The sequence below is a fragment of the Nipponia nippon genome, unplaced genomic scaffold (genome assembly GCF_047370975.1).
Source record: "Nipponia nippon isolate SJK-2023a ecotype South Korea unplaced genomic scaffold, ASM4737097v1 scaffold_6, whole genome shotgun sequence".
In the NCBI taxonomy this organism is placed as follows: Eukaryota; Metazoa; Chordata; class Aves; order Pelecaniformes; family Threskiornithidae; genus Nipponia; species Nipponia nippon.
In genome coordinates, this window is record NW_028262380.1 from 54,661,938 (window position 1) to 54,684,815 (window position 22,878).

General features: G+C 37.9%; 1 protein-coding gene across 5 annotated transcripts in view; it reads left to right on the top strand.

Moving 5' to 3' along the window:
- RAP1GDS1 (Rap1 GTPase-GDP dissociation stimulator 1) overlaps positions 1-22,878 on the top strand; it is a 102,631-nt gene that overhangs the window by 40,232 nt on the left and 39,521 nt on the right. For 2 of the 5 annotated variants that reach the window (XM_087735691.1, XM_087735694.1), the window contains exons 3-4: positions 15,526-15,648; positions 20,319-20,444. In XM_087735691.1, coding sequence (XP_087591817.1) covers positions 15,526-15,648; positions 20,319-20,444 — 249 coding nt within the window. Of the gene's footprint in view, positions 1-15,525; positions 15,710-20,318; positions 20,445-22,878 lie in introns of those variants that run through there. The other 3 variants (XM_087735696.1, XM_087735695.1, XM_087735692.1) reach the window with 3 other exon arrangements.

Consider the following 22,878-nt stretch of genomic DNA (forward strand, 5'->3'; position numbering starts at 1 on the left):
TTCATTAAGACTTGGAGATAAAAATGTTATTTTATCTTATATAAAATTTAGTATATTACTAATACACTAATGCAACCCACTCCCAAAACAGCCAAAACCGGCAGTTAAACCCAGTATTAATACAACATTGAGATTTTTAACAAAGGAAGTAATCATTTCCACGACTTCAATTTGGGCATATTGCATGTACATATGAATGTTTCAGAGAGCATTACACTGCTTTTAATTGCTAACTGCAGGCATGCAGCATAGGGTTGTGGTTGCTGCAGAAACATAAGTTAAATTCCTTAGTCTCTAACAATACAGTGACAATTATAGTTCCATTTACTTTGCATACAATCTTTTCACTATGTTAAAACATTACAAACTACTTTCTTCCCATATTGTCTACCATATAGAAAGTGATGGCAAAGTTATGATGAATATTGTAGCTTTTAATTTCTTTTTATGTAGTCTGATGCTTTTTCTTTTCTTTTTCACACTCCTTCTGCCAGCTGATCTTTTGATAATCCCAGACAGGCTGTAGTGCCCTGGAACATGATACCTCCTGTCCGGGTTTATGAGCCATTCTGCCATTTGTCACACCAATCAAATTAAGGTGTGTGCGCACACACGTGCTGTACTACACAAGGGCGACTCAGATAGTTTGCTGAATGTGATAACTGCTGGTAAATATTTGGCAAGCCAAATTCAAATGGTTTTAGCTACTATTTGTCTAGAGAGATAGTTGTATAGCCCTTCGCATCTGAGGCCCATCTGAGACCCGGGTCTGAAAATCCTGCACTGATGGTTTCTTTAGGAGGCATTGTTTGGAGAGATGTACACTCCTATTTATGCAGATACTTTAGTTCTGATCTGTCACCAGCACTTCCAGCTGAGGCCAGTCATATATGGACTAGCTTGAGGTACTAGATAAAACTGAGGACTTAGGATGAAAGAGGCAACAGTGACAGAGGAATAAGAGATAAGCATGAATTAGAAATGCTTTAGAATAATAAGAACATACCTCATTTTGTGTGGACTTCCTTCAGCATTCCCAGTGAAGTCAACTGGCGTAGCTGGGGACTTTGCACCCATAAGGCCTGCAGTAATGAAGACATGCAGTAACATTAGTCTAGATTCTCAGCTAATGTAAATCAGCACATCTCCTTTCACCTCTATGGATCTACCTCATTCACATAAGCAGAGATTCTGTCCACCTTACTTCTGAAAGGAAAACACGAATATTTGATCTCTCTCCACTCGCCAGCGTTCACCATCACTAGATTGCTAAACTTTCCATAATTTAGATTTTTAAAATAAGGCTGTGGTGCATGATCCATAAGCAATGTTAGCAACACAGTCAGCCATGCACTGAATGAAATACTGGCTTCTACTGAATCAAGAGGTGAAATTCCTATATCGCATGTGTTTTCTTTTAAAAACTCTATCTTAAAACAAGTGACTCCATTGGCTGTTCCATAGAATTTGGATTCTTTCCATATAGACATACTTTCATGTGTTACTGTCAAGAAAGAATTTTACTGATCTGGAAGCACACTGTTTACAGTAATATGAAGTGTAGAATGATCATAGCAATCAGAAAAGGCAAAACCCAACGAATTACTTTGTCAGAAAATATGATTCTGAGGTTCTGTAGCTTTTTTTGATTCAGCTTAAAAAAACCCTGAGATGAACAGTGCATTGCAAAATGAAATTTAATTTTGTGTTTAATATGTCAGAATTTCTTACATTATAATTTGAGACTTTTTATAAACAGGGGTCATTTTCTTCCCCAACCCCCAAAAAATGGGCTAGGGTAATAAACAGCTTAACTTGTAGCTGCTTTATAATAATGTGTGTAAAGAAGAAAAGAACTGAAGTCTGCAAAAAAAATCCACAGGAGGAATTTGGGGGAAGGAGAGCTCTGGTAGGTGAATCTGGATGCATTTTTCTCAGAGAAATGCAGTTGTGTCACCTCCCTGTGCTCAATGCAGAAGGGTGAGCGAGTTCCCTTCCCCTGAGCTTCAGGCTGCCCTCTGACCAACACACAAATGTTGCATACTTGTCTGCAGTCCACAGCCATCTGCCTTGAGGTCTTAGCCATTGTTATGAAAGCTGTATATTTGCTCTGACATTTTTCGCTAAGCTTCTGTCATATTTAGCAACTTTGGAATTCAAGGGTATTTTGTGGTTTTTTTTTTAATGACAGCTTGCAGAGGAACATTCTCTGAAATCTCATTCTTCCCCTACATACAAGTGGTACTGAAAGTTATACTAAAGATGCAAGGGAAGCATATTTGCTTTCCTGACCAACAGAAATTCGCAGTGCAAATACTGCAGAAAAAGGACAGTCTTAAACACTAGCTCCAGTGGCATCATTAGATTTGGTATATTACTGAATTTTATTATTTTTTTAAATAATAAAAAACAGCTGAATGATACAAACTCAAGTTACTTTCTATTTTGGAACCAAAACCTATCTTGTGAAAAAGAAAACAATTATTCAAGAGTTTTGTTTTCTAAAAGCGCAATGTTACCTGTTTTACTATCGTAATTCAAAGAACATAGTAGCTAGAACTGAACCAGTTATATGTAGAAAAAGATCTGTGAGACAATGGATACAACTTCATCCATTTATGATTTTATTGGCTCAGATATTTTCAGTTTAAGCCTTAATCAATGGCAGGCTAAACTAACAGAGAAAAATATGATAGCTTAACATATGCTTTGCAGCTTGGAATCTATTTTTTAAAAAAACTTGTCAAAAGAATGAGTAAAACACTTATGCACTGGAGAAAAGTATTTTGAAAGATCATATGCTTACATTTCTGGAAACAAGCAGTAAATGCTTTATTTTGTATCTCACACCCAAAGAAAAATATGGCTATGTACTATTGGATTTTGGGAACAATAGGTTGATTGTATTGTATAGGGAAATACAATAGAAAACAATATTGGCCATCATTTTATATCAACATATACATATTTATACCTATTAAGAGCCATCTTATAAATATTGTGGCTATGAAAAAAGTGCAGCTATCCTAAGATCCTCAAATAGAGGTTCACGAGAAAGGACTGCCTGAGAAAAAGAAAACAAGAAGGAAATAGAGGTTTTCTTTTGAACCACAGGCCTTCTGGGACAAAATTATTGCAGTAACAAAAAAAAATGTTATTGCTAGTCCAGACATGCTGCATTTCAGATACGAGAGGCTATAGCAGACATAAATAACCCAGTTTTGACAGATGAGAAATCTGAAAATCTGCTGAGAATGTTATTTTTGGCTCTGATATACTCAGTGTAAGAGGCTGAAAATGCCCACTAATCCCAGCCTTCAGCACCTGGCTCTGAAAAATGCCTGACATGTAATTGAAGTGCAAAGGCTAGCATGTGCATTTGAAACATCTTTTTACATATACTTTTTGGGAGGCTAAGAGTATGTGTTTACAAGTTTGTGTGTAAAAATGGTTAAGCATAATCACACCAATAGAGATAAGTTTAAGTGACAGGGCAGGGCCCGAATTTTGAAAGGGATTTAGAAATTTTGGAAAGCTCTTACAGTTCAAAGAAGAAGGTTTAAAATAATGCACTTTACCTTGAAGATGTGGTTGGCTAAGATGCCCTGTTTTCTCTTTGTTGAGCTATGCTGATACCTGGTAACTCAAGGAACCATCAGATGACACATGAAAATTTTAAATTCATTTTTGAAACTGGAAAGTTCAGCATTATTCTAAGGCTTCTTTGGCATGTCATTTTTCTCTCGATAATGAATGTAGTTTCTTTATGCTATTTTGTTTTGCCGTAAAACATATTTTGGCTATATACTGTAGCCATGTTTTGTTTTGAATATACTCACTGTGTTGTATCAGAGAAAATAACATTATGTTACAAACTTCCTGGGCAACTGCTAGCAAACCTTTGCCATCACTTCCTGCTGTTTCAGCTTTATGCTGTTGAGATCATGAGCTCAGCCCTCCTACCTAAAGCTCCTGTTCAGGTTTTCTCTTGAAAAATCACCAGTGGGTTTTCTGAAACACGATGGTTCCTACTTGATGGCATCACAGAGGAGGATGTGTTAGCATCTGGAGTGCTTAAGAAAATGTTGGATTTCTGCAGAGACTGCAGATTTCTCACATTCCTTTATCAGTGATGAAATTTTCCATCCAATGCCCTGGATCTTCTGTAGGCACTTGCTTTCAAAGGCATCTAGTTTCCCGTCTTTAATGTTTTGGTGGATTTCCAGTTCTCACAACCATATGTTAACACAGAGGTTATATTTGAGTTGGAAATTCTTCATTTTATTCTGTTCTTTATAGCTATGGCTTCCATATGATGTTGAATTTAGTTAGTACTCATGCTCTTCCTATACTAGATGTTCCTTTTTCTGATCTTCGCTGGCCATAGAAGATGGAACAATTTGTCTACTGGAGCAGAAAAATCAAGGAGAATTTAGAGATAAAGTTTTGTAATTGTTAAATTCAGGGCTCAACTAACAAAAAAAAACCCTGCTTCTCTGAAATTTTTAAATGTATTATTGTCGCTATTAATGCCTTTGATTTATGAAAAAAATGAGAGCTTTACCTATTTTTATCTATTGTCTTTTTGGACATTCTTGACAGTTCAGCATACATACTCATTTATTCATTGCAGAGTCAAGTAAGCGGCTATCTGCTTAACTTTTAGCACATGAGAGTGCCATCTGATTTCAGCGAAATCTTGTACCTCTTTAGTACACACAGGATCAAGCAACTGTCATTTCATCTTTTGTTTCCATGATCCTCTCACACATTAGTATGAAAGACAAGACATGCTACCCTGCCACCCCAAACACAGAAAAAATTAAGTTGTAGAACCTTTTGTCGTAGCAGAGTTATTCGAAGGTATAAACATTACCTGAAATCACTTTCATTTTTTCTCATTGGCTAGACGTTTTAAGCTTACTCCTTTCCCTCTCTGAAGCACGGAGAAAAAAAATCCACATTTCACAGCTTGCTCAAGCAAAGCTGTCCTTAAACATCACCAAACTAACCTTTCTCTGTTTTGAAAAGACTGTTTGAGCAGAATAAGAGTAAAATGAGGTGACAATCATTTCATGTGGATTGTGACCACGTAACAGTGCTTTCATGACACTGAATGCTTGAACAGCGTTATAGCTTAAAACAAAATAGTAATCATCTGTAGGCTCTATTCTGACCTTCACATGTAGGATTAACTTTTGGCTACTGTTGTTTCAGATAAATAAAAAAAGAGCACTCAGCGTCCCCACAGATTTAATGTACATTACAAACAAGTAAGCTGTAACAACACAAGCCAGTGCACAAGCACATCAAGGTAGCATGGCACAAGCAAGTTGGTAGACAATGGTACCAATTGGATCAGTGGCCTATTAAACCAACTGGTAACTAGTAGAATTAAGTCCAATAACAAATAGCATTTCCCTGAGGTCTTATTCCTGTTTGATCTTTAGCATCTCCCTTTCTTCTTAGCAGCAGTCTCTCTTCCAGGTGGATTTTTGATCCTCCTCAGATCTGCCCTCCAATGATCCTTAGTATATGTCACCCACCTGTGATCTTAGAAGGAGAAGGAGGCCACCCATGGATATATACTCAGACACAGAAGGCACATGCATGTTAGTCCTGATATGCAAGTGTCCCAGCCTGAACATTCAAACAAGCAACAGACATTTATGGTGTATATCCATGAAAAGGAAACATGCAGATGAAATCTAGAACATCCTCCTCCAAAAAGACAAAAAACAGTATTATTGCTAATTGTCTCCTGAAATCTATAGTTATCTGCTGAGATTAAAGTATTCTTTAGGAAGATGGTGCCCCTAGCCCATGACAAAGATTCTACTACTTTATTATTCCTGGTTTGTCTTGGAAACTACAAAAATACTAAGAGTTAGCACTGAGCTACCCCTAGTACCTTGTACAACTCGTTTTCTTTGCATACTGGAGACATGAACTGGTGTCTGTTTAGCAACTGTTAAATCTTGATCCAGCTTCTTTGGACTTCAGTAGTGCAGGGATAACGTATTTAATGTCTACTCAAACCAAGGAAGGGAGAGGGAATAGAAATAAAAAAGGAAGAAAAGAAACTAAGTGGGTGAATAACAAGGAACAAAGTAGTGCATAAGATTTTTTAGAGGAAGGGGAGAAATGGAAGAAGGGAGGAACGGATTTAAAGGTAACATTTTTGAAAGAAAACAACAACCTAAATTCAGGTACCTAAGTGGCAATGGATGCCATATCTTCATATTTCCCACTGCCTTCTACAACAGCTGCTTATGCTCAGAATCTGTATTGATTTAGCTCAGTATGTTACTGCAGCACACATTTAGAACACAAAGTAAAATTAGTAAAAGGAATATAAAGAAAGGTCCTGATTCTGCCAACATTTACATATATTCTTACTTTTAAGGACATAGATTCTTACATTCTGGTAGTCCCACCGAGCTCAAGAGGTATATTTGTATGTATAAAGGTATATACATAGCGAAGCATTTGCATGTTCAGAGCCAAACTATGTACAGCCTCTTTTAGCAAGTCCTTTGTTTTGGGTCACCATCAGTCTTGATTCTTACATGACAGTAGGTGTCAAGGAAAGTGCTCTTTCTTCAAAGGTGTATTTCCGTTTTGTTTCTTAGTACACTGTCTTTGCTGAGTGTCGTATAAACCCGTTTTTCTCGATGAGAGCTATAAAGCTATAAAATCGAAGGAAAAAGTATGACATAAGCATTTAGCTTTTGCCATTGAATTATGTTCTACAACATCTATATTAGTAGAAAATAATATAACATTTAACGTAATTGGGAATATTTTGCATGACCAAAAATCATTTTGATTGGCTTGTATGCATAAAATCAAGTCTTATGTCCACATAAATGGTGATAATAGATTATAGAGAAAGAAATTTTTGACGGGAGCATTTTCATATAGAGAGATAGTTTTGGTGACAAAATAAAGACAGTACATAAAACCCTGAGGAAGATTTTATATTCTGCTGCTAGGAAAGGCTTAGGCCTGTTTTTGCACTAGCAAGGATGGAAACCATCTTCGTACGGATGCAGTTTCTACCGGCTAAAACATTCCTTTGTTACAATACCTTACACCACGTCCCTCAGAAAGTAACATTACCAACAAAACAGACTTTTATTATTTTTGTAGCTTTTGGCAGTATAGCTGCATCAGCAGTAAGGGTCTGCTGGTAGGACGCTGTCAGACCAAAAGCCTGCATCTTAGACCACCGTACTCATACAAGCAAGAATTTCTAGTCTGCCTCTGATGCAGATAATCTCTTGTAGCAGAGCCAGAGGTTCAAATTGAATTGGGCCAGCTCAACCAATTAAGCTTATTGCAGTCCATTAAGTTTACCTGAGAAGATTTCTAGTCAAATGCCTTTCTGAAAGTTGGGGATCCTGATGGATATTTTGTAAGAGGGAGTTTTGGCTCGAATACTGTGTTATAAAGCATTCCTTCTTTTTGCTGAAGGAGGATGTGTGTTGCATCTTAGCTCATGAAGCTGATGCCTTTTCATGGTACTGTATACACATAATCCAGAAATATTTCATCATAAATGCTGTATATAATATATTATTACAGTGTACCTATTTAATTGGAACATACTAAATCAAGGTGACTGCTTTTTATTGGACTGTCTCCCAGTAAACTGGTGTACCCTAATGATACTGAATGGTAATCACTGCTGCTTAGTGGGATTATATTTTACATAAATTCCTCTTAATAGCGATGTATTTATTTGGTGCCAGATAGTTAAATGATGTTTATCCAAGTGTTAAATTCCAAGTGCTATTCATTGAATACACAATGTGCCAAATAAAGATTAAATATATAATATTTTTTCTTCGCAGAAGGCATCAGTGAATAGCAGTTCCAGATAACAGAATTGACAAATTTCTTTTTAGATTGCATTTTTGAAATGCAATATAGAAGCAAAGGAAAAGGCCTGCTTTTTACAAAAGATTGTATTTAGAGATCATGTAATTCACAATTTCAGGTTTAAAATTTCATTCTTAGTTTTGTCCCAGTCCCTTATGATTTACAAACATGATCTTTTTTAGGTTAGCTTTTCCTTAAGCTACTTTGGTAGCAAAACTTTTTAAAAACATCAGTAGCTAAAAAAATTCCTTTGTATGTAGACGTACTCTTCCAATAAGCACTGGGCAGCATTTTACAGCAAGTGTTTCAGCTTGCTTGAAAGCACTCTTAAGAGATTACTTAAAAGGAATATGAAACATTTCCTGCATATATAATGCTCAGCTTTCAAATCTGATTTGATTTTTAAACTAAATTGAATTTGGAAAAAGGATTTTATGCTATGGGCCTAGTATTTCTGTTATATAGATAGAAAAACTAAAGCATGAGGATAATTAAGGCTTTACCCAGGGTCCTGTAATAAGTCCAGTTAGTACAAGTAACAGAGGAGGCAGATTAAAATGACCACACAAGCTGAGTATAAAACACGAAGATGCTAGTGGATGACATTTGTACTAAGATGCCAGACAACGAACTTGGCAGCTGAGGCGCTAATATCAAACTCTTTCAGCAACTGTGCTACCAAAGTGGTTACCTCCTGCAGAGGGTGAGTCAGAGAGGGGGAGCGGGGGAACTAACAGCTCAGCTAAAGCCACCAAACTATGCATCAGGGCTCTAAACTAGATCCAGTTCAGGAACTCAGGGGTTCTGAGCTGCCTAACTTGAATATTCTGCCTTGTGCTGTGACATATCCGTGGAAGTATTGATGTGCATATTTCTTCATTGAAGGCAAAGCTGGCATGTATTTTTATTAAATTACTTCATTGGTACCTGCAACAGGCTATTCAGGGGGTGGGTCTCATCCAGAAATTCACTTTTATTCTTTGGATATAGCTTGTGGAGAATTTAATCAGTGGGAATCATGCAGCTAGCTGGTTGATGAATCTGCCTCTCCATCTGTCCTTCCTTCCTTGTTAGAGCTGAGATTTTAATTACAAACATCTGTGTACTATCTCTGTTTCTTCATTAAAAATAGGAATTGAAGTTGCCCTGTTGCTGCTGGCAGAGACAGAACAGAGCAGACACCACGATGGAAACATTCACACAGCTAAGGGAAAGTCCTCCCTCCCTGCCTCTTAGGGGTCTAGTTTGAAGGATAGGTGAGCAAGCAGATTGTATTTGTAGGGATTTCCCCATGTGAGGAGGAGCATGCCAAAAGGAGGGTATATTTATACATTCATTTCTATATATAAATTAGAGGATTTTTTTTTTTCTGTAAAAACAAGTCTTGATAATTGGAACAGTCTTTTTGGCTTAGGTATGTTAAGCAAAAGCCTCCTTATCAGTGGTGCATTCTTTGTTGCATGAGGACACATGATTTGTTTCACTGAGGTTCTTTCAACCCTCTTTTTCTGCTCTTATAGTCAGACTAAAATCTCCATTTTGTGGCTTGGAAAATACAGTAGGAGTCTACGGAGAGAGAGAGAGAGAGACAATGCTTCTTGAAGGAGGCCATATATGGAGAGAACATCAATACTTGCTCTTGGCCACGTGAACCTTTTTTACTGTGGTGGTTAGGAAGATGTGCCAGTTAGAAAGATATCCCTTGCTCCCTTCATTCTCCTCTCTTCTGCCTTCTGAAAGAGCAGATGGAAGGTTCCTTTCATGATATACATGGCTCATCATTATTTATTCATGTGTTCATCTTTCTCTTTCTGATGAGAGTACATGTAGGAGGAACATTATAAAGCCAAGGTAATTTTCTGCAGTAGTTTCAGGAGGTTTATAAAACATCTTTGCAGATATATTTTTCAAAAGAGTACATTGCAAACACGGTTGGCTTAATAAAGAGGACGCTCACGAAGCTGCTCATTTACAGTTCTGTGGTGCGCCTCATTTCTCATGTGAAGCTCCACAACATCAGAATTATTGCAGTGCTAGCCTTCACTACTGTTGGGTTACATTTAATAGTGTAACTTAAACTCATTGTTCATAGAGAACAGGAATGGTGAACCTATAGTTTTCTTCTGCTAGCAAGGGCAAAGTAGTAGCACTTCTGACAGATGTGCCTTGCCTTTGCCTTTGGTTTTGCCTTTGCCTTCCCTTCCCCCTACCTGCCTTTTCTTTCACTTGAAGGTGGACGAAATGATGCAGAGAGGAGAAAAGAGTGACTAGAGAGGAGTGAAATTTCACAGGAAATAGAGCTGAGAGGGGAGAGAGTGTAGAATTTAATTTGAGACACTGACTGGATTTTTTTCCTGTAGTGATTTCTGCTACTTAATTAAGCAGCCTGATAGCCATGGTGCTCAGCAATCCAGCTCTGATCTATGGCATTAAAGAATTTCCTGCCCACACCCTTTATTATTCTGACTTCAGGCACTGCAAAAACCATGAAAAGCAAGGATATTGACATTTTAATTACCTAGCTATGACATTAATAAATTTTGGCACTATGTGATCTAATGTACCCTTTGTCTTGATATCTAATGATATAAAGAGACATCTAAAGCTGCAGGTTTAACCTTAGAGGTTTTTTTCCCCCAATTATGCTGCCGTGGCACATCACTGTATTATATTGTGTGCAAAAGGGCTATTTCTAAAGCAGCGTTATTACAGTCCTACAGTTTCTTTGCTGCAACATAGGGGCCTGTGGGTGCTCTACAGGTGGGTTGGTGCATGCAGACTGAAAATCAGGCTTTAAAAGAAAGCATTTGAAATCTGGACATCACGTATAGCAAAAGATTTTGAGGTGTGGCGTCCTAATGTCAGGCTACCTAGATTGTTAGGTTTCCTTAAGAGACAAATTGAACAGATTTGAAAGGGTATGCAATTCTGCTAAAGGAGTTAAAATGGTAAGCATAAGCCAACTTTTTAGCATGTGATTAACGTTGACTATAATTTCCTTTTTCTTCATTATGGAAAGCATGGAAGGAGATTACACGGTGGAGATTTTGTCTAGATCCTTCTTGCTCCTAGAGAAACTTTTGGTTTTACTTGCTCCAACTATAATTGACAATACATTGAAATAGCAATTCAAAAGACAACAACTGAAATAAGTTTTCAAAATAATTTAGCCTCTAATAATTTACTAGGAAGCCCAGAATGAAACTAACATGCAGCAGATTCATATCCTTAACAAATAATACCTCTTTCGTGCATACACACAAAGGCAGGAAGCCAGGCAGGCCTTCTCCGGCCTCTGAAGAGAACAAATAAAGGCAAGAATTGAGGGTTGCCTATGTTAAAGCCATTAGCAATTTCTTATTATCAGTAAACCCCAAACTATTTCTCCTATGCCCAGGCAGTGGTATGAGCACCAGCCCTTTGGCAACATTGGTGTGTGATCTTAGGTTCCGCAGAAAGAAAACCAAATCATGGATTTTACAATCACAGTGAAAATACTGCTACAGAAACATGACCCTTCATTGTCCTCTCCACACAGACCTTCCTTCACTTCTGTCCCCGTCTACGTCCCTTTGCCTTTTGTGCATTTATACAGTACTTGTGTTATATGAAGCTGAGCAAAAAAGAAACAGAGGTGCATGGGCCTTAATGGGTGGGCAGTCTAAATCCATGCCTCCTGAAGCCCCTGCCCTAACAACCGTGCCACGCTCTAGTTGCAAGTGGAAAAAACAAAGGAGAAGAAAATCTTGGCTTGATTTAGGGCAGTTATTTGCTTTTCAGTGCTGTCTGCAGCTGCAGTCCCCTCCTACCACAGTTACACCTTCAGTCCATCCTGCAGAACAGGGTCTAGAACTGCACACTTACATGCGCACAGAGTCACACACAAGACACTTAGCTCATGTTTTGCAAGTGGCCGTGAAGTAATTGTCCCATTTGGGCACTTCTAAGAAACAGCCAAACTGCGTACCTACCACTGTGCTGAAATCATCTTCAAAACATCCAACTTGGTATTTTCTTCTACAGCCATGTATTTCAACACTTACTGCTTCAACTGTGTGTACAGGTGACTCCTCAGAGAAGTGAAGCATGGCTGAAGATCTTTGTTTGGACTTCCCAATTTCCACAGGGCAGCCCTGTGCATAATTTGCCTGTTAAGCCCTCCTGCTTTAAAAGAATATTAAAAAATACTGAGCAAAAATGCTAGATTTAACAAGGCAATTATATATAAGGCATCTTGTTCCAATTAAAATACCCTTCCTTGTGCAAGCATTTCAAAAGCCCACCAAAAAGACTGATTTTCTGTAATTAAAATGTGTGCCAATTACATATGGCTTAAGAAATTAATTTGTATATTTCAGCACATTCTTTTTTTTTTCCTACCTTCTTTATTAGAACTTTAATGTGATGAACACAGAATCCCTGAAAAAAAATGGATTTATTATGCGGATACAAAACAGGACAATTTAGAGTAATGTGCATGAAGATGTAACAGTAATTTTATTGGCACGTTCCCTTAGGGTGCCTTATATGGAGGATGTACTATAAACTACCTGCAAGGATTTAATGTCATACTATCATATCTCTATTTTGACACTGGATTAATTTTTGTATTACGCCAAATGTAAATTGTACATGTTCTGCAGAGGAAGAGCAGGGCTTGGGTAGACTTTGAGCAGACAAGCTGAAGTGCCCCATGGCATTTTTTACATTCAAGGCAATTACTTTTTACTGGCAAAAACACCTCAGAGAGCACTGTGGGCTGCATAGTTAGTAGCTATTCTTCTGCCTGATGCCAGAGTAACGTGCTTTTCCCCACAAACAATTATGCTTGAGCACTGACTCAGGGCAGATGAGAGGCAGGGGTGTCCCTGCCCAGTGATAGGAGAGGTACACTCACTGCTGGTCAAATTAATCAGTCTTCCCTCTTGTGTGGCTAGCAAAAGTTTGACACTGGTACTCATCCTGGGTAACAAGAACCAGTGGGATATTGGTTTGAAGGAGAGAGTATACACAGGTGTGCCTCCTGTACTGCTTAAGAGTAAGAAAAAATTAATGGTCTGTTTTCATCTAGGTAATCCCAGCTAGCCGATTTCCCAATTTCCAACAGGTCTGTTAAGCCCTGTACTTTTATTGGTGCTCACTTGCTTATCTTAATAAAATAAATCAGTGCATATCTGCTACACACAACTGGCCTGGAGAAGCATTTAATTTTATTTTCTGACTTCTTGCAGGATATATTTTGCTCTATTTATGTAATTTATGCTTTGCACAGTAATGAGTCCATCAAACTACAGATCATAAAAATAAGACTGGATACTGTATATCTCAGCAGCATGGCAGGAGAAAATACATTAATGTCTCCTGCCTACTAATAGAGGTTCACAGATATCTGCATTTTCAATTTTGAATTCTGTACTTTCAGTTTTGAACTTAAGGCAGAAGGAGGATCTCTTCTTTAATAGACAGCTAAGATGTCTGGACCAGTCTTTAGTCCTGATATGATTTTCTCTGAATTCAAACTTTTCTTTCATCTGTATATATCCACAGGAGAATGTATCTACTAAGTATATGCTATATGTCAGAACTTATAAAAGCTTCCAAATAAGCTGTAAACTGCTTTACATTATACTTTCTGAGAGGATTTCTCAGTGCATTTCAAAAATTGCAGTTAACTAGGTTGCAAACAGGTTAATAAAAATTAGCACTTATTATGCATGATATGTTGAAATTAATCAATCTTAATTTTATACCTAATCTGCTTGTAATAAGATGTCATCACTGACACACTGCAGATGAGTAGTCCATCCCAAGATGGAATTGAATACAGAAAGACAGAGGCATAACTGCAATCCAGACTTGAAGTTCTCTCCTTTTAGTCCGTTTTCTGTCACCTAGACATCACTGGCTCCCAGCCACTGAACCATGTAGGTACTGTATGTGAGCCACAAAACCCACGTTAGTCATCTCTGCCAGGCTTATGCTGGCTTCTATTCAGGGTCAGCTCGAGTGGATCTCTCCTGCCCTTGGAGGCAGCAGGGGTTGTCCTGGAGCTGCCACAAGTCAAAAATCAGTTGCAGCCTTGAGAATGGGAAAAGGGAGGAGGAGGAGGAGGAGGAGAGAGGAGGTGGTGAGCCCAGTGACATCATTACCATTTCACAGGTGAATCACAGCTAAAGAGTGGTTGCAAACTGCTGCTCTAGAAGACTAGCTAGTTGTGGTGCACAAAATACGCATTTACTTGTTTAGGGGGAAAATAGAGAGAGTTGTCTTGAAAAAACTATTGGATTAGTTTGAGTCTCCTCCTTTGCTGTTCAAGAGTATATAATATCCCTCCGTTTTCTCCCAAATTTGAAAGATACTATATAAAACCAAAATCCATTGATTACTACTATTGCTGCCCAGCCTGACTGTCTTGATAGCTCTTACACCAGAGTAAGGGCGCTTCTAAGAAACTGCAGAAAGTGGTGGTCAAAGGCCTGTCTTCTCAACTCTGAGATGTCTGCATCTGTTTCTCACCATCACTGGAAAGCTCTAGCGATTTTTTAAATTTTACCTTCCACTTACTGTAAAGCTTTTATTTTAAGTGACGTGAGGGGGGTTATGCATGTTGTAGTGCTTAAAAATGCCCCTGTGAGACTGGGTTGTCGAACAACAGACTTGCATTCAGATTGATTTGTTTTGCTTTGCAAAAGTCATCAATTAGAGCATCTCACAGCCATCTTTGGAGAATGCAAGTAACTTCCATTATGAATGGCTTAAGGAGTCATGCTGCTTTCTAAAGTGATAGCTGCCATCTAATTGTATTGTCACACTAATATTTGTCTCAAATATGCCACTGTTTGAAAGCATTAGCAAAGTATGTTTTAGCATCTAGTACCTTATCTTTAATTGCAGTTGAATCAAAGTTAATTTCCAGTTTGTTACAGAGCTGTTGGCCAGCAATGCTAGGTGGGGCCCTGTTATGGAGAAGCTGCACAATTCCTCTCTACTACAGGCAGAAAGAGGAGAAGTTTTGTCGCCAATTTTTGATCTCTGCTACAAGAAACTCAGTGTTATTTTTCCCTTTCCCTTCTACTGAGACTATACTGAAGCTATGGTACCTTAGCAGAGTAACATAGAAGATATTCAAGCTGAGTGTAAGATGAATCTAGACTAGGATCCACTTAGCTCTCCCTCTTCTCCAGTTTCTGACTCCTACACTGCATTAAGCTGTGCCCTCAGCTGTAAGACCTTCCCCCAATCATTCCTTGAATGTTTCCAATAATTCACCATTTCAGAGTAGCATTCCTTGATTTTTACATAGTATTTTAGGATGCTGCATATCACTCCTTGACCTTTAGTCTTTCTACCAGTCTCTCCAGTAGTTTCCCTATATATGCATGAGTATGTATCTGTATTTACTTATATAACACAGAGTCATCTTATAAAGGTCAATTGATTAGGCATGGCAAAGTATTAAGTTCTATGAGCACATCATATAAAATAAATATGATCACTGAAATAGCAGTTGGCTTCTTATATGGGAAAATAAGTACTTTAATAATTACCTTTGAGAAGACTTAACTTCCCTTCTACTTTTCTTTCTTTTGTTCCCCAAAGCAAGCTGATGCACAAGTCATTTTTGTGTGATGTATTTTTCAGATACGGAGACAAGTGAAAAAATCCAGAAAAGTGGAGTTCTTCAGGTGTTTGCGAGTCTGTTGACGTCACAATCTTCCTGCACAGCAAAAGTAGCTAACATCATAGCAGAAGTAGCCAGAAATGGTGAGGTTTTCTACAAGAACTTTTCTGCTGGAACATCTTCAGTTTTTCACCTCACTTGTCAGTATGTTTTACTTCATTTATGTTTTCATTTTGTAGATTAGACACCTTTCATATCCCTCCCTTTCACTCTTTTTGGTTTTGTTTTGTCAAATTTTGTTTCTCTACTTTTTAATACAATCAAAACAGCATTTGGCTGCTGGAATTTTTTTAGTCCTTACTTTGATGCTATTTAGTTTTTAAGACAATCAATCGTATAATTTATTGGGCAGAAGTAGCATGCCTCTGGCTTTATGAAGGGCATATATTAAAAAAATATGTGCATCTTTTGTGCATCCAATTACACATGTAGTTACAACAGTAGTATGAATACAGGTGGTTAAGGGATAGTAGATTATTTCTTTGCTCTGAGATTTGTGATAACATTATTACCATTATGAGGCCTTTGATACCACACCAAAACCAGTTACTCCTACCTAAAGAGCATTATATGTGTTAGAGTAAGAACCCAAGATCCCAAACGAGAATCAGGGGTCCATTTTGGTATGTATTATATACATACAGTCACATAATGTAGGAGATAATCTGAAACTATTTAAATGTTTTTTCTTTAGAAAGAATTATCTTAAAGCTCACCCTGCATGCCTTGAGCTCAAAAAAATGGCCTCATATCTGCAGGCAGGTGTTACTGGCAGACACTGTGACAAGGGTAGAGGAGGTTTGTGGCTGACTCTTCTCACTCATTGACTTGCTGCTGTCCCAGCCAAAGAGGCACAGATTGCATTTTGCACTTTCCTTCCCCAGAGGCCAGGCAGAAAAAAGTAGGATGCCTCTTAACCGCTGTCCGCACGCAGGCCTGGCAGCCATGTCTCTCTCCCTCTGTAAACTGTTGTGCTGATGCCTCTGCAGAGAAGGGGCTATGTTATTGCTGACTATTTCCACATTCCCTTTCCACCTTTTCTTTGGAATCACAATACTACAGCTTCTTACTGATAGATAACCCGTGTGACCTCCTCCACCCAATTCACTGATTTTGAGACAATGCTATATATGGATATTCAGAAACAACATTAACAAGAAAAGAAGATATACTTTGTTAGTTTTTAAGTTTTAAAATTATTTAGATAAATAGCCAGTAAAAGATGTAAACATAGAAATTCAAACTTAGAAATGTTTCAGAATGCTAGAGCTTCATGCAACCGTATCACATGCTTCTGCTGTACTTAATAAATTCATAATAAGTATATTTAGAATATTGCAGTCAACTGCGTATCCCCACAGTTAGTCCTTTTAGCTCCTACCTCAGAAGGGGGAAAGCTAAGAATGAAAACAATGTTCACAATAGCTTAACTGATTACTATGTATTGTTTCCTGCAAGATTCTCTTACAGAGCATTTAGCCAGCATCTTTCAAATCTGAATTAATACATGAAATGTCTGAATAGTTGCTAATGTATCCTTTTCCCTGCCAGCTTTTACATTTGCTGTTATGAGTACGCTCTTCAGAAGAACTGGCATTTTACCTGGTTCATCATACAAAATAGCTTTTGTCTTTTTCTTAGAGTTATTAGCAGGTGCAACTGGGATCTCTGGCAGCCAAGGTTAAAGTGAAGGTATTCAGAAATTATTTAACGTGCCCAGTGCTTTCAAGACTGAGATGAGCTGGGTGTTTCTATTTGGATTCTAACTCTGTTGAAATAGTTGCTTAAGCAGGATAGCAGGGAACACCTCATTTGAATTCTGTTGTTTTCTTTGTCCTCTTACATAAGAATACAAGTGTTTCATGCTTATATTGCACCTTTTTTCAACAAGCTTCAGGGCACTTTGCAAAATTTGTGTTATCAACATCCTACAGATAGTAGGCATTAAACCCAAGCAATTGAACTGATTTCCCTATGGTCGTGCCATGCAGCACTGGCAGAGCTGGGAGTAGTGCCTCTGACTCCAGGCTTTACTGATAGAATAGCATCTTTTTCTTCCCCGGTTCTTGTTTTCCTTTCCCATTCCCCTCATTTGGTCCTACACACACACACACATCTGGTCATATCAAATCTCTCTGCTTGCCTCAGTGTTTTTGTCATGTTTCATCTGCTTTTCACCTCTGTGCTCTTGCTCTATTTCACCTCTCCAGCTCACGTGACTCTTCCTCCTCCCAACATGAGCTCATGTTAGTCTCTCCCATTTTACATACCCAAACACATAAAACTCTCTAGTCACTCTTGTCTTTCCAGCTACAGCCATTTCCCTTTCAACTATGAGCATACTGAAGGCTCAGATGCACTTGCTACATGGAGCTTTTCTCCCCACTGCGGACCTTTTAAACCCTCTTCCGAGGCCTTTAGTCTCCTCTTCTTTGCCCGGTGTAAGAATGAGAACATCATCTTCACAATCTGTAATACTACAACACAATTACATTTCTCTTTCAAAATCTTGTCCTCCTTTGGTTTATTTTATGCTGCCCTCAATGGTTCTCCTCCTAACTTCTAAAGCGATTCTTCACTATTTCCTTCAAAGGATCTGCTTCGTTTCCCTACCAGGTTACTGCAAACCTTCTAAATGAATCTGTTCTTGTTTACCTTCTCTTTCTTCTATTACTTCTGTGTAGTATCACCTGCAAATGTAGTTGCAGTTACCAAATTTTTGTTGCTGTCTCACAGATCTATTTTGCTATACATGGTACCATTTCTTTTACTTCTTGCCCTTACATGACCTTGATAAATACAAGTTTGCTCAGAGTATTGCCTAATTATTTTGTTGCCGAACGGGAAACTGAAAGCTTCTGCTCACTCCAAATGGAGGGAAGGTAGAGGAAGCATTTCTTACTCCTTTTCACTACATGAGCAAGAACCTAAACGTACAACAGAACAGACTGAGACCTCTCAGTCTTTTAGGAGAGAATGAGTTTCATTTCCTGTCACAGACTAGGAGAAAAAAAAAAAATCTGACTTTGATGATGTAGAGACTATGGTAAATTAGTGAGTGTAGAAGAAAGTGATGCAGGGAGAAGCTGAGGAACAGAGAAGAGGTTTTATAGGTAATTAAGAGAGGAAGAGGCTGTGAGGACAGAGAAGACAGGGAGGAATGCAATACATTTAGTAAATAAACATTGAGATGAAGATGAAAGTGGGTGATAACAAAATAAATAAAAAATTACAAGAACATGGCAAGACCAATTTTAAAGAACAGATGTACCTGATATTTGTTCTGTTCATGATGATGGACACCATCACCATTTATCACAGTATAGCATCTGCCTACAGTTTTAAAATGTTACAGTATCTTAGGAAGGTGGGTCAATTGTGCTGACTACAATCTTCTGTTGGACCTGTGCAAGTGTATAGATATTGCTGATTCTGCTTCATCTGCTTGTTGATATATCAAAGTTTATCATCAAGTGAGGACTGCTTACCTCTATGACAATTACTTCTTTAGCTAAAACAACACTGCAAGATTAACTACAAAAGATACAAGATTTTGTAGCTGCAGAAACATCAAAGAACATTGTAATAGGTGCAACAAAGGGAGTATTTAAGAAGATGAATTCATATTTCAAGCATTGTATGAAATCTTTGAGTTATTGGCATGAGGGGTTCTGTCAATCCAGAATCAGAAAAACTTTCTCATCTCTTTTGATGGGGATTGTACACCCTGGTTCATTCTGTCTCATAAATGACTAAGTAACACAAAGGTAAACTGGTGTTGGAAGATCCAACATAGTCTAGGATCAGGAAGAGACATAATTTGCAATTCACAACAAATCAAAAATGTGTTGACCTTTTGCCTATTACAATGCTACGTCTCTGAAGGGTGCTCTGTAGTAAACTATTAATTAACACTGTTGGTGTATCAGGTGGTTGCTTCTGTAAACTTCCCTTGTAAAATGTGCAGCACAGTGCCTGCCTAACTATAGCTCCTTCTGGAGACCAGTCCTTTATCTCTCTGACACTGGGATAATCCTCTATGGCTAGCACGGATGTGAAATAATACTTTGGTTCTCTGGGACTGGGGGACATAGCAGGAAGGAAGGACAGAAAGGCAGAGAGCTTCCCAGTGGATGGGTCCTCTAGCTTTCCTCCCATGGTTAGACTGTGGAAAGGTACAGACTTTTGGGCTCACATAATCTCTCTTGTATTTCTCATTCTTTCTTTTTCTTTTCCTTACCTTCCAAATCAAGAGCCTGTTACTTAGCTTTAATTCCATTTTTTAAATTTTTTTAAAGCAAAATCTTTTCAAGAGTTCTAATTAAGGGAACAGAGAGTAAAAAATGCTGCTTACTTTGAAGTATGAATACTAGTTTTAAGTTATCTTTTGTGTTATTTAGTAATTTTAATTATGTTGAATTTGTTGGGGTGGAGAAAAAGGTTGTGAATTCACTGTTCTTTTCAGCTGTTCTTTATGACGCTAAAAACATGCTCAGTCTGAGCTATGTTAAATTAGTTTCCATGGAAGTCAATTAAATACTCTTAATTCCTTCTAAATTAACAAATAATAGAAATGACATAAGCCCAAATCCTGACTTAAGCTCATTTTCTAGAAACTTACATTGAGAACTTAGATTGTTTGTCTATGCAGACGTTTATTCTCACAAAAGCCCCAGTTGCAATGCCAGTGTAACTAGAATGGATGAAACTGAAAACCGCCGGCTTGCTTTAACAGGCTTTGCATTATTTGCAGAATTTATGCGGAACCCATGTGTGGATGCGGGGTTGATCCCTCCTTTGGTGCAGCTGTTAAACTGCAAAGACCAGGAAGTATTGCTTCAAACAGGACGTGCCCTGGGCAATATATGCTACGATAGCCGTGAGTGTTGAAATATGCCATATTTTGTAGATGCTCTTGTAGGAGGGAAGGGAATGTTTTGGTGTTCCCCACATTGTGTACTGGGGGGTCATTTTCCGCTTTTCTTGATTTTTATTTACCACACAACTCTTCTCATTATATGGGACAATTGAATGTCACATTTGCATTATGCTTTTGTGACAGAAAGTTTAAAAAAACTGTTTCAATATTGTGATTCACCTGGATGTAAGAATAGAAAAGATTTGTGACCGTGTTGTTTTTTTTTTTTAAACATAATGAGCTAGGTTTTCAAAGAGCAGGTGCTACATACACAGAGGCCCAAACAGTTAATTTTTCCTCAAATAGAATGTCTCAGAAGGGAATAGACAGAGTCAGAAGGGAATATTCATATTCTACTGGTCTCAAAGCTGTACAGAGCCACATAGGTGGCTGAAATTATGCCTGAGCTATCTTGCTGATTCTCAGAATTCTTATGTGGCCGATCAATTGCTCCAAGATTACATATTTGTATTTTTGGTAGTCAGGGGTTATGGGGGGGAGAGGTTGGTGAGGTTTTTTAGCTTTTTGTGGGCACAATAAATTTTGCACTGCCAAGCAATTGAGTTTTGAAATGCAATTGTGACTCCATGTGCTGATTACATGCATGGATATGTCATTTGCAAAACCAAACCAGTGGTTGCAGTGTTTTGAAAATGCAGCCTCATTATCCCTTACTTTAAATATTTTGATAAAAGCCAGTGCATGATAAATACAGTACAGAAGCAGAGACACCAGGAACATCTTTCTATGCACATGAAGGAATTAGAAGCCTATGGATGTCTGCAGATGGGAAGCGAGATGAAATTGTAAAAGCATTTTGAGTTTTAGTGCCTTGTTTCATATGGCAAGAAATTTTCTTTGTACTATGTATTGCATTTACTAAAAGTTCTGCTGTTCTGAATACTGTCTGTTGAAAAAACCCTGAATTATTAGTAGCCTTTCTCCTTGCTACTTTTTTTCATCCTCGTTAGGAAATTTACATTTTGTATTGTTTTAAATTACCTTGCCTTTGACCTCAGGGAAGTTAATCAGATTTTCCATGCTGGCATTTCCATTTACAGACAACTACTGCTTAAGGATGTTAATGCGTAATTCTTTCATTTAGAATTTTCTTTAAGGTGACCAATCAACTGAACAGCTGCTTCTCCATGGAAACTTCAAGTAGAAGCTGTTGAGCTTTCTATAACATAATTTATTTACTATATTTTATTTCAGGGTCATGTGTGATATCAAGCTCACTCCCAGGTGGCACTGGTTTATTTCATATAAGTAAAATCTACATAACTATTCATGTCATTGTTGTTCAACCCACATTTTTTCATGAAATACAATAAGGACACACAAAAGTGGTTTTGTAGTATCAGGTATTGTCGACTACTGCTGGCTTTTACTGTGCAGGATTTATCCAGTATGGAAAAGCTGTATTACATGCCTTGTGTGGCCCTTCTGTGGAGCAAAGCCGGCACTGAGAAAATCTATAGTAGGCAGTGATGTGTTCTGTATGCCGTGTGTTGCTGTGCTCCTGTGGGAGGACAGTCGCTACCTTCCCTGTGTATTTGAATAGGATTAATGAATAAAGTGTAATAAAATGTCACAAAAATCAAGATAAGCATCTTGGATCTGAGTGGAAGAGGCTATTTACAGTGCTTATTTACCACATCCACCCTATCTGCTTTATTTTGTATGTTATCTTATTGTGCAATGATTAGGTAGTTATGTACCCTATCCTAAATTCTTATTTAGGCCAAATACTTTCAACATGCTTATTACATGAAATTTAATATATTTTCATTTATGACTATTATTTTTCCCTAACAAAGGGCTTTAAAATATAACAAAGACAAGGTGTGGAGGCCAATAGTTCTGATAAAAAATGTTGTTATGTATTGATAGTTTGTTTGGTTTTTTTCTATTGAGACAAAAGCAGGTGTTACCCTTCTGATAATTGGGACTCATATAGGAACCTAAAATACATCAGTAACTATATTTTACCATATATACATGAGAGTTTTTTCACTTCTACTGCCCATGTAATTATACCATGCAGTAATGAGTAAGGTTTTTAAGTCCTAAATCAACAATAGGCTAAAATTATGAAATCAAGCCCATATTGAATGGCTCATAGCAACATTTCTATTTATTGAAGGCCTCAATTATCCTGTATTTCATCCCAGCAAGCATGCATCACTTTGTTTAGTGACAGTTTGTGCGAAAAGGAGTTAATCGGGTCTCTGTTTTTGAGAGAAGTCTGCATGGCACAGGATGAAATTTGTGGGACAAACGGCTTTTCCTACAGGGAAGGCCCCTTACAAGTGACCTTGCTGAGGAGAAGGATTGCCTGAATTTTTTTCTTGATTACATGAAAATGGCAGTGGTTTCTTGGAGTTCACAGATG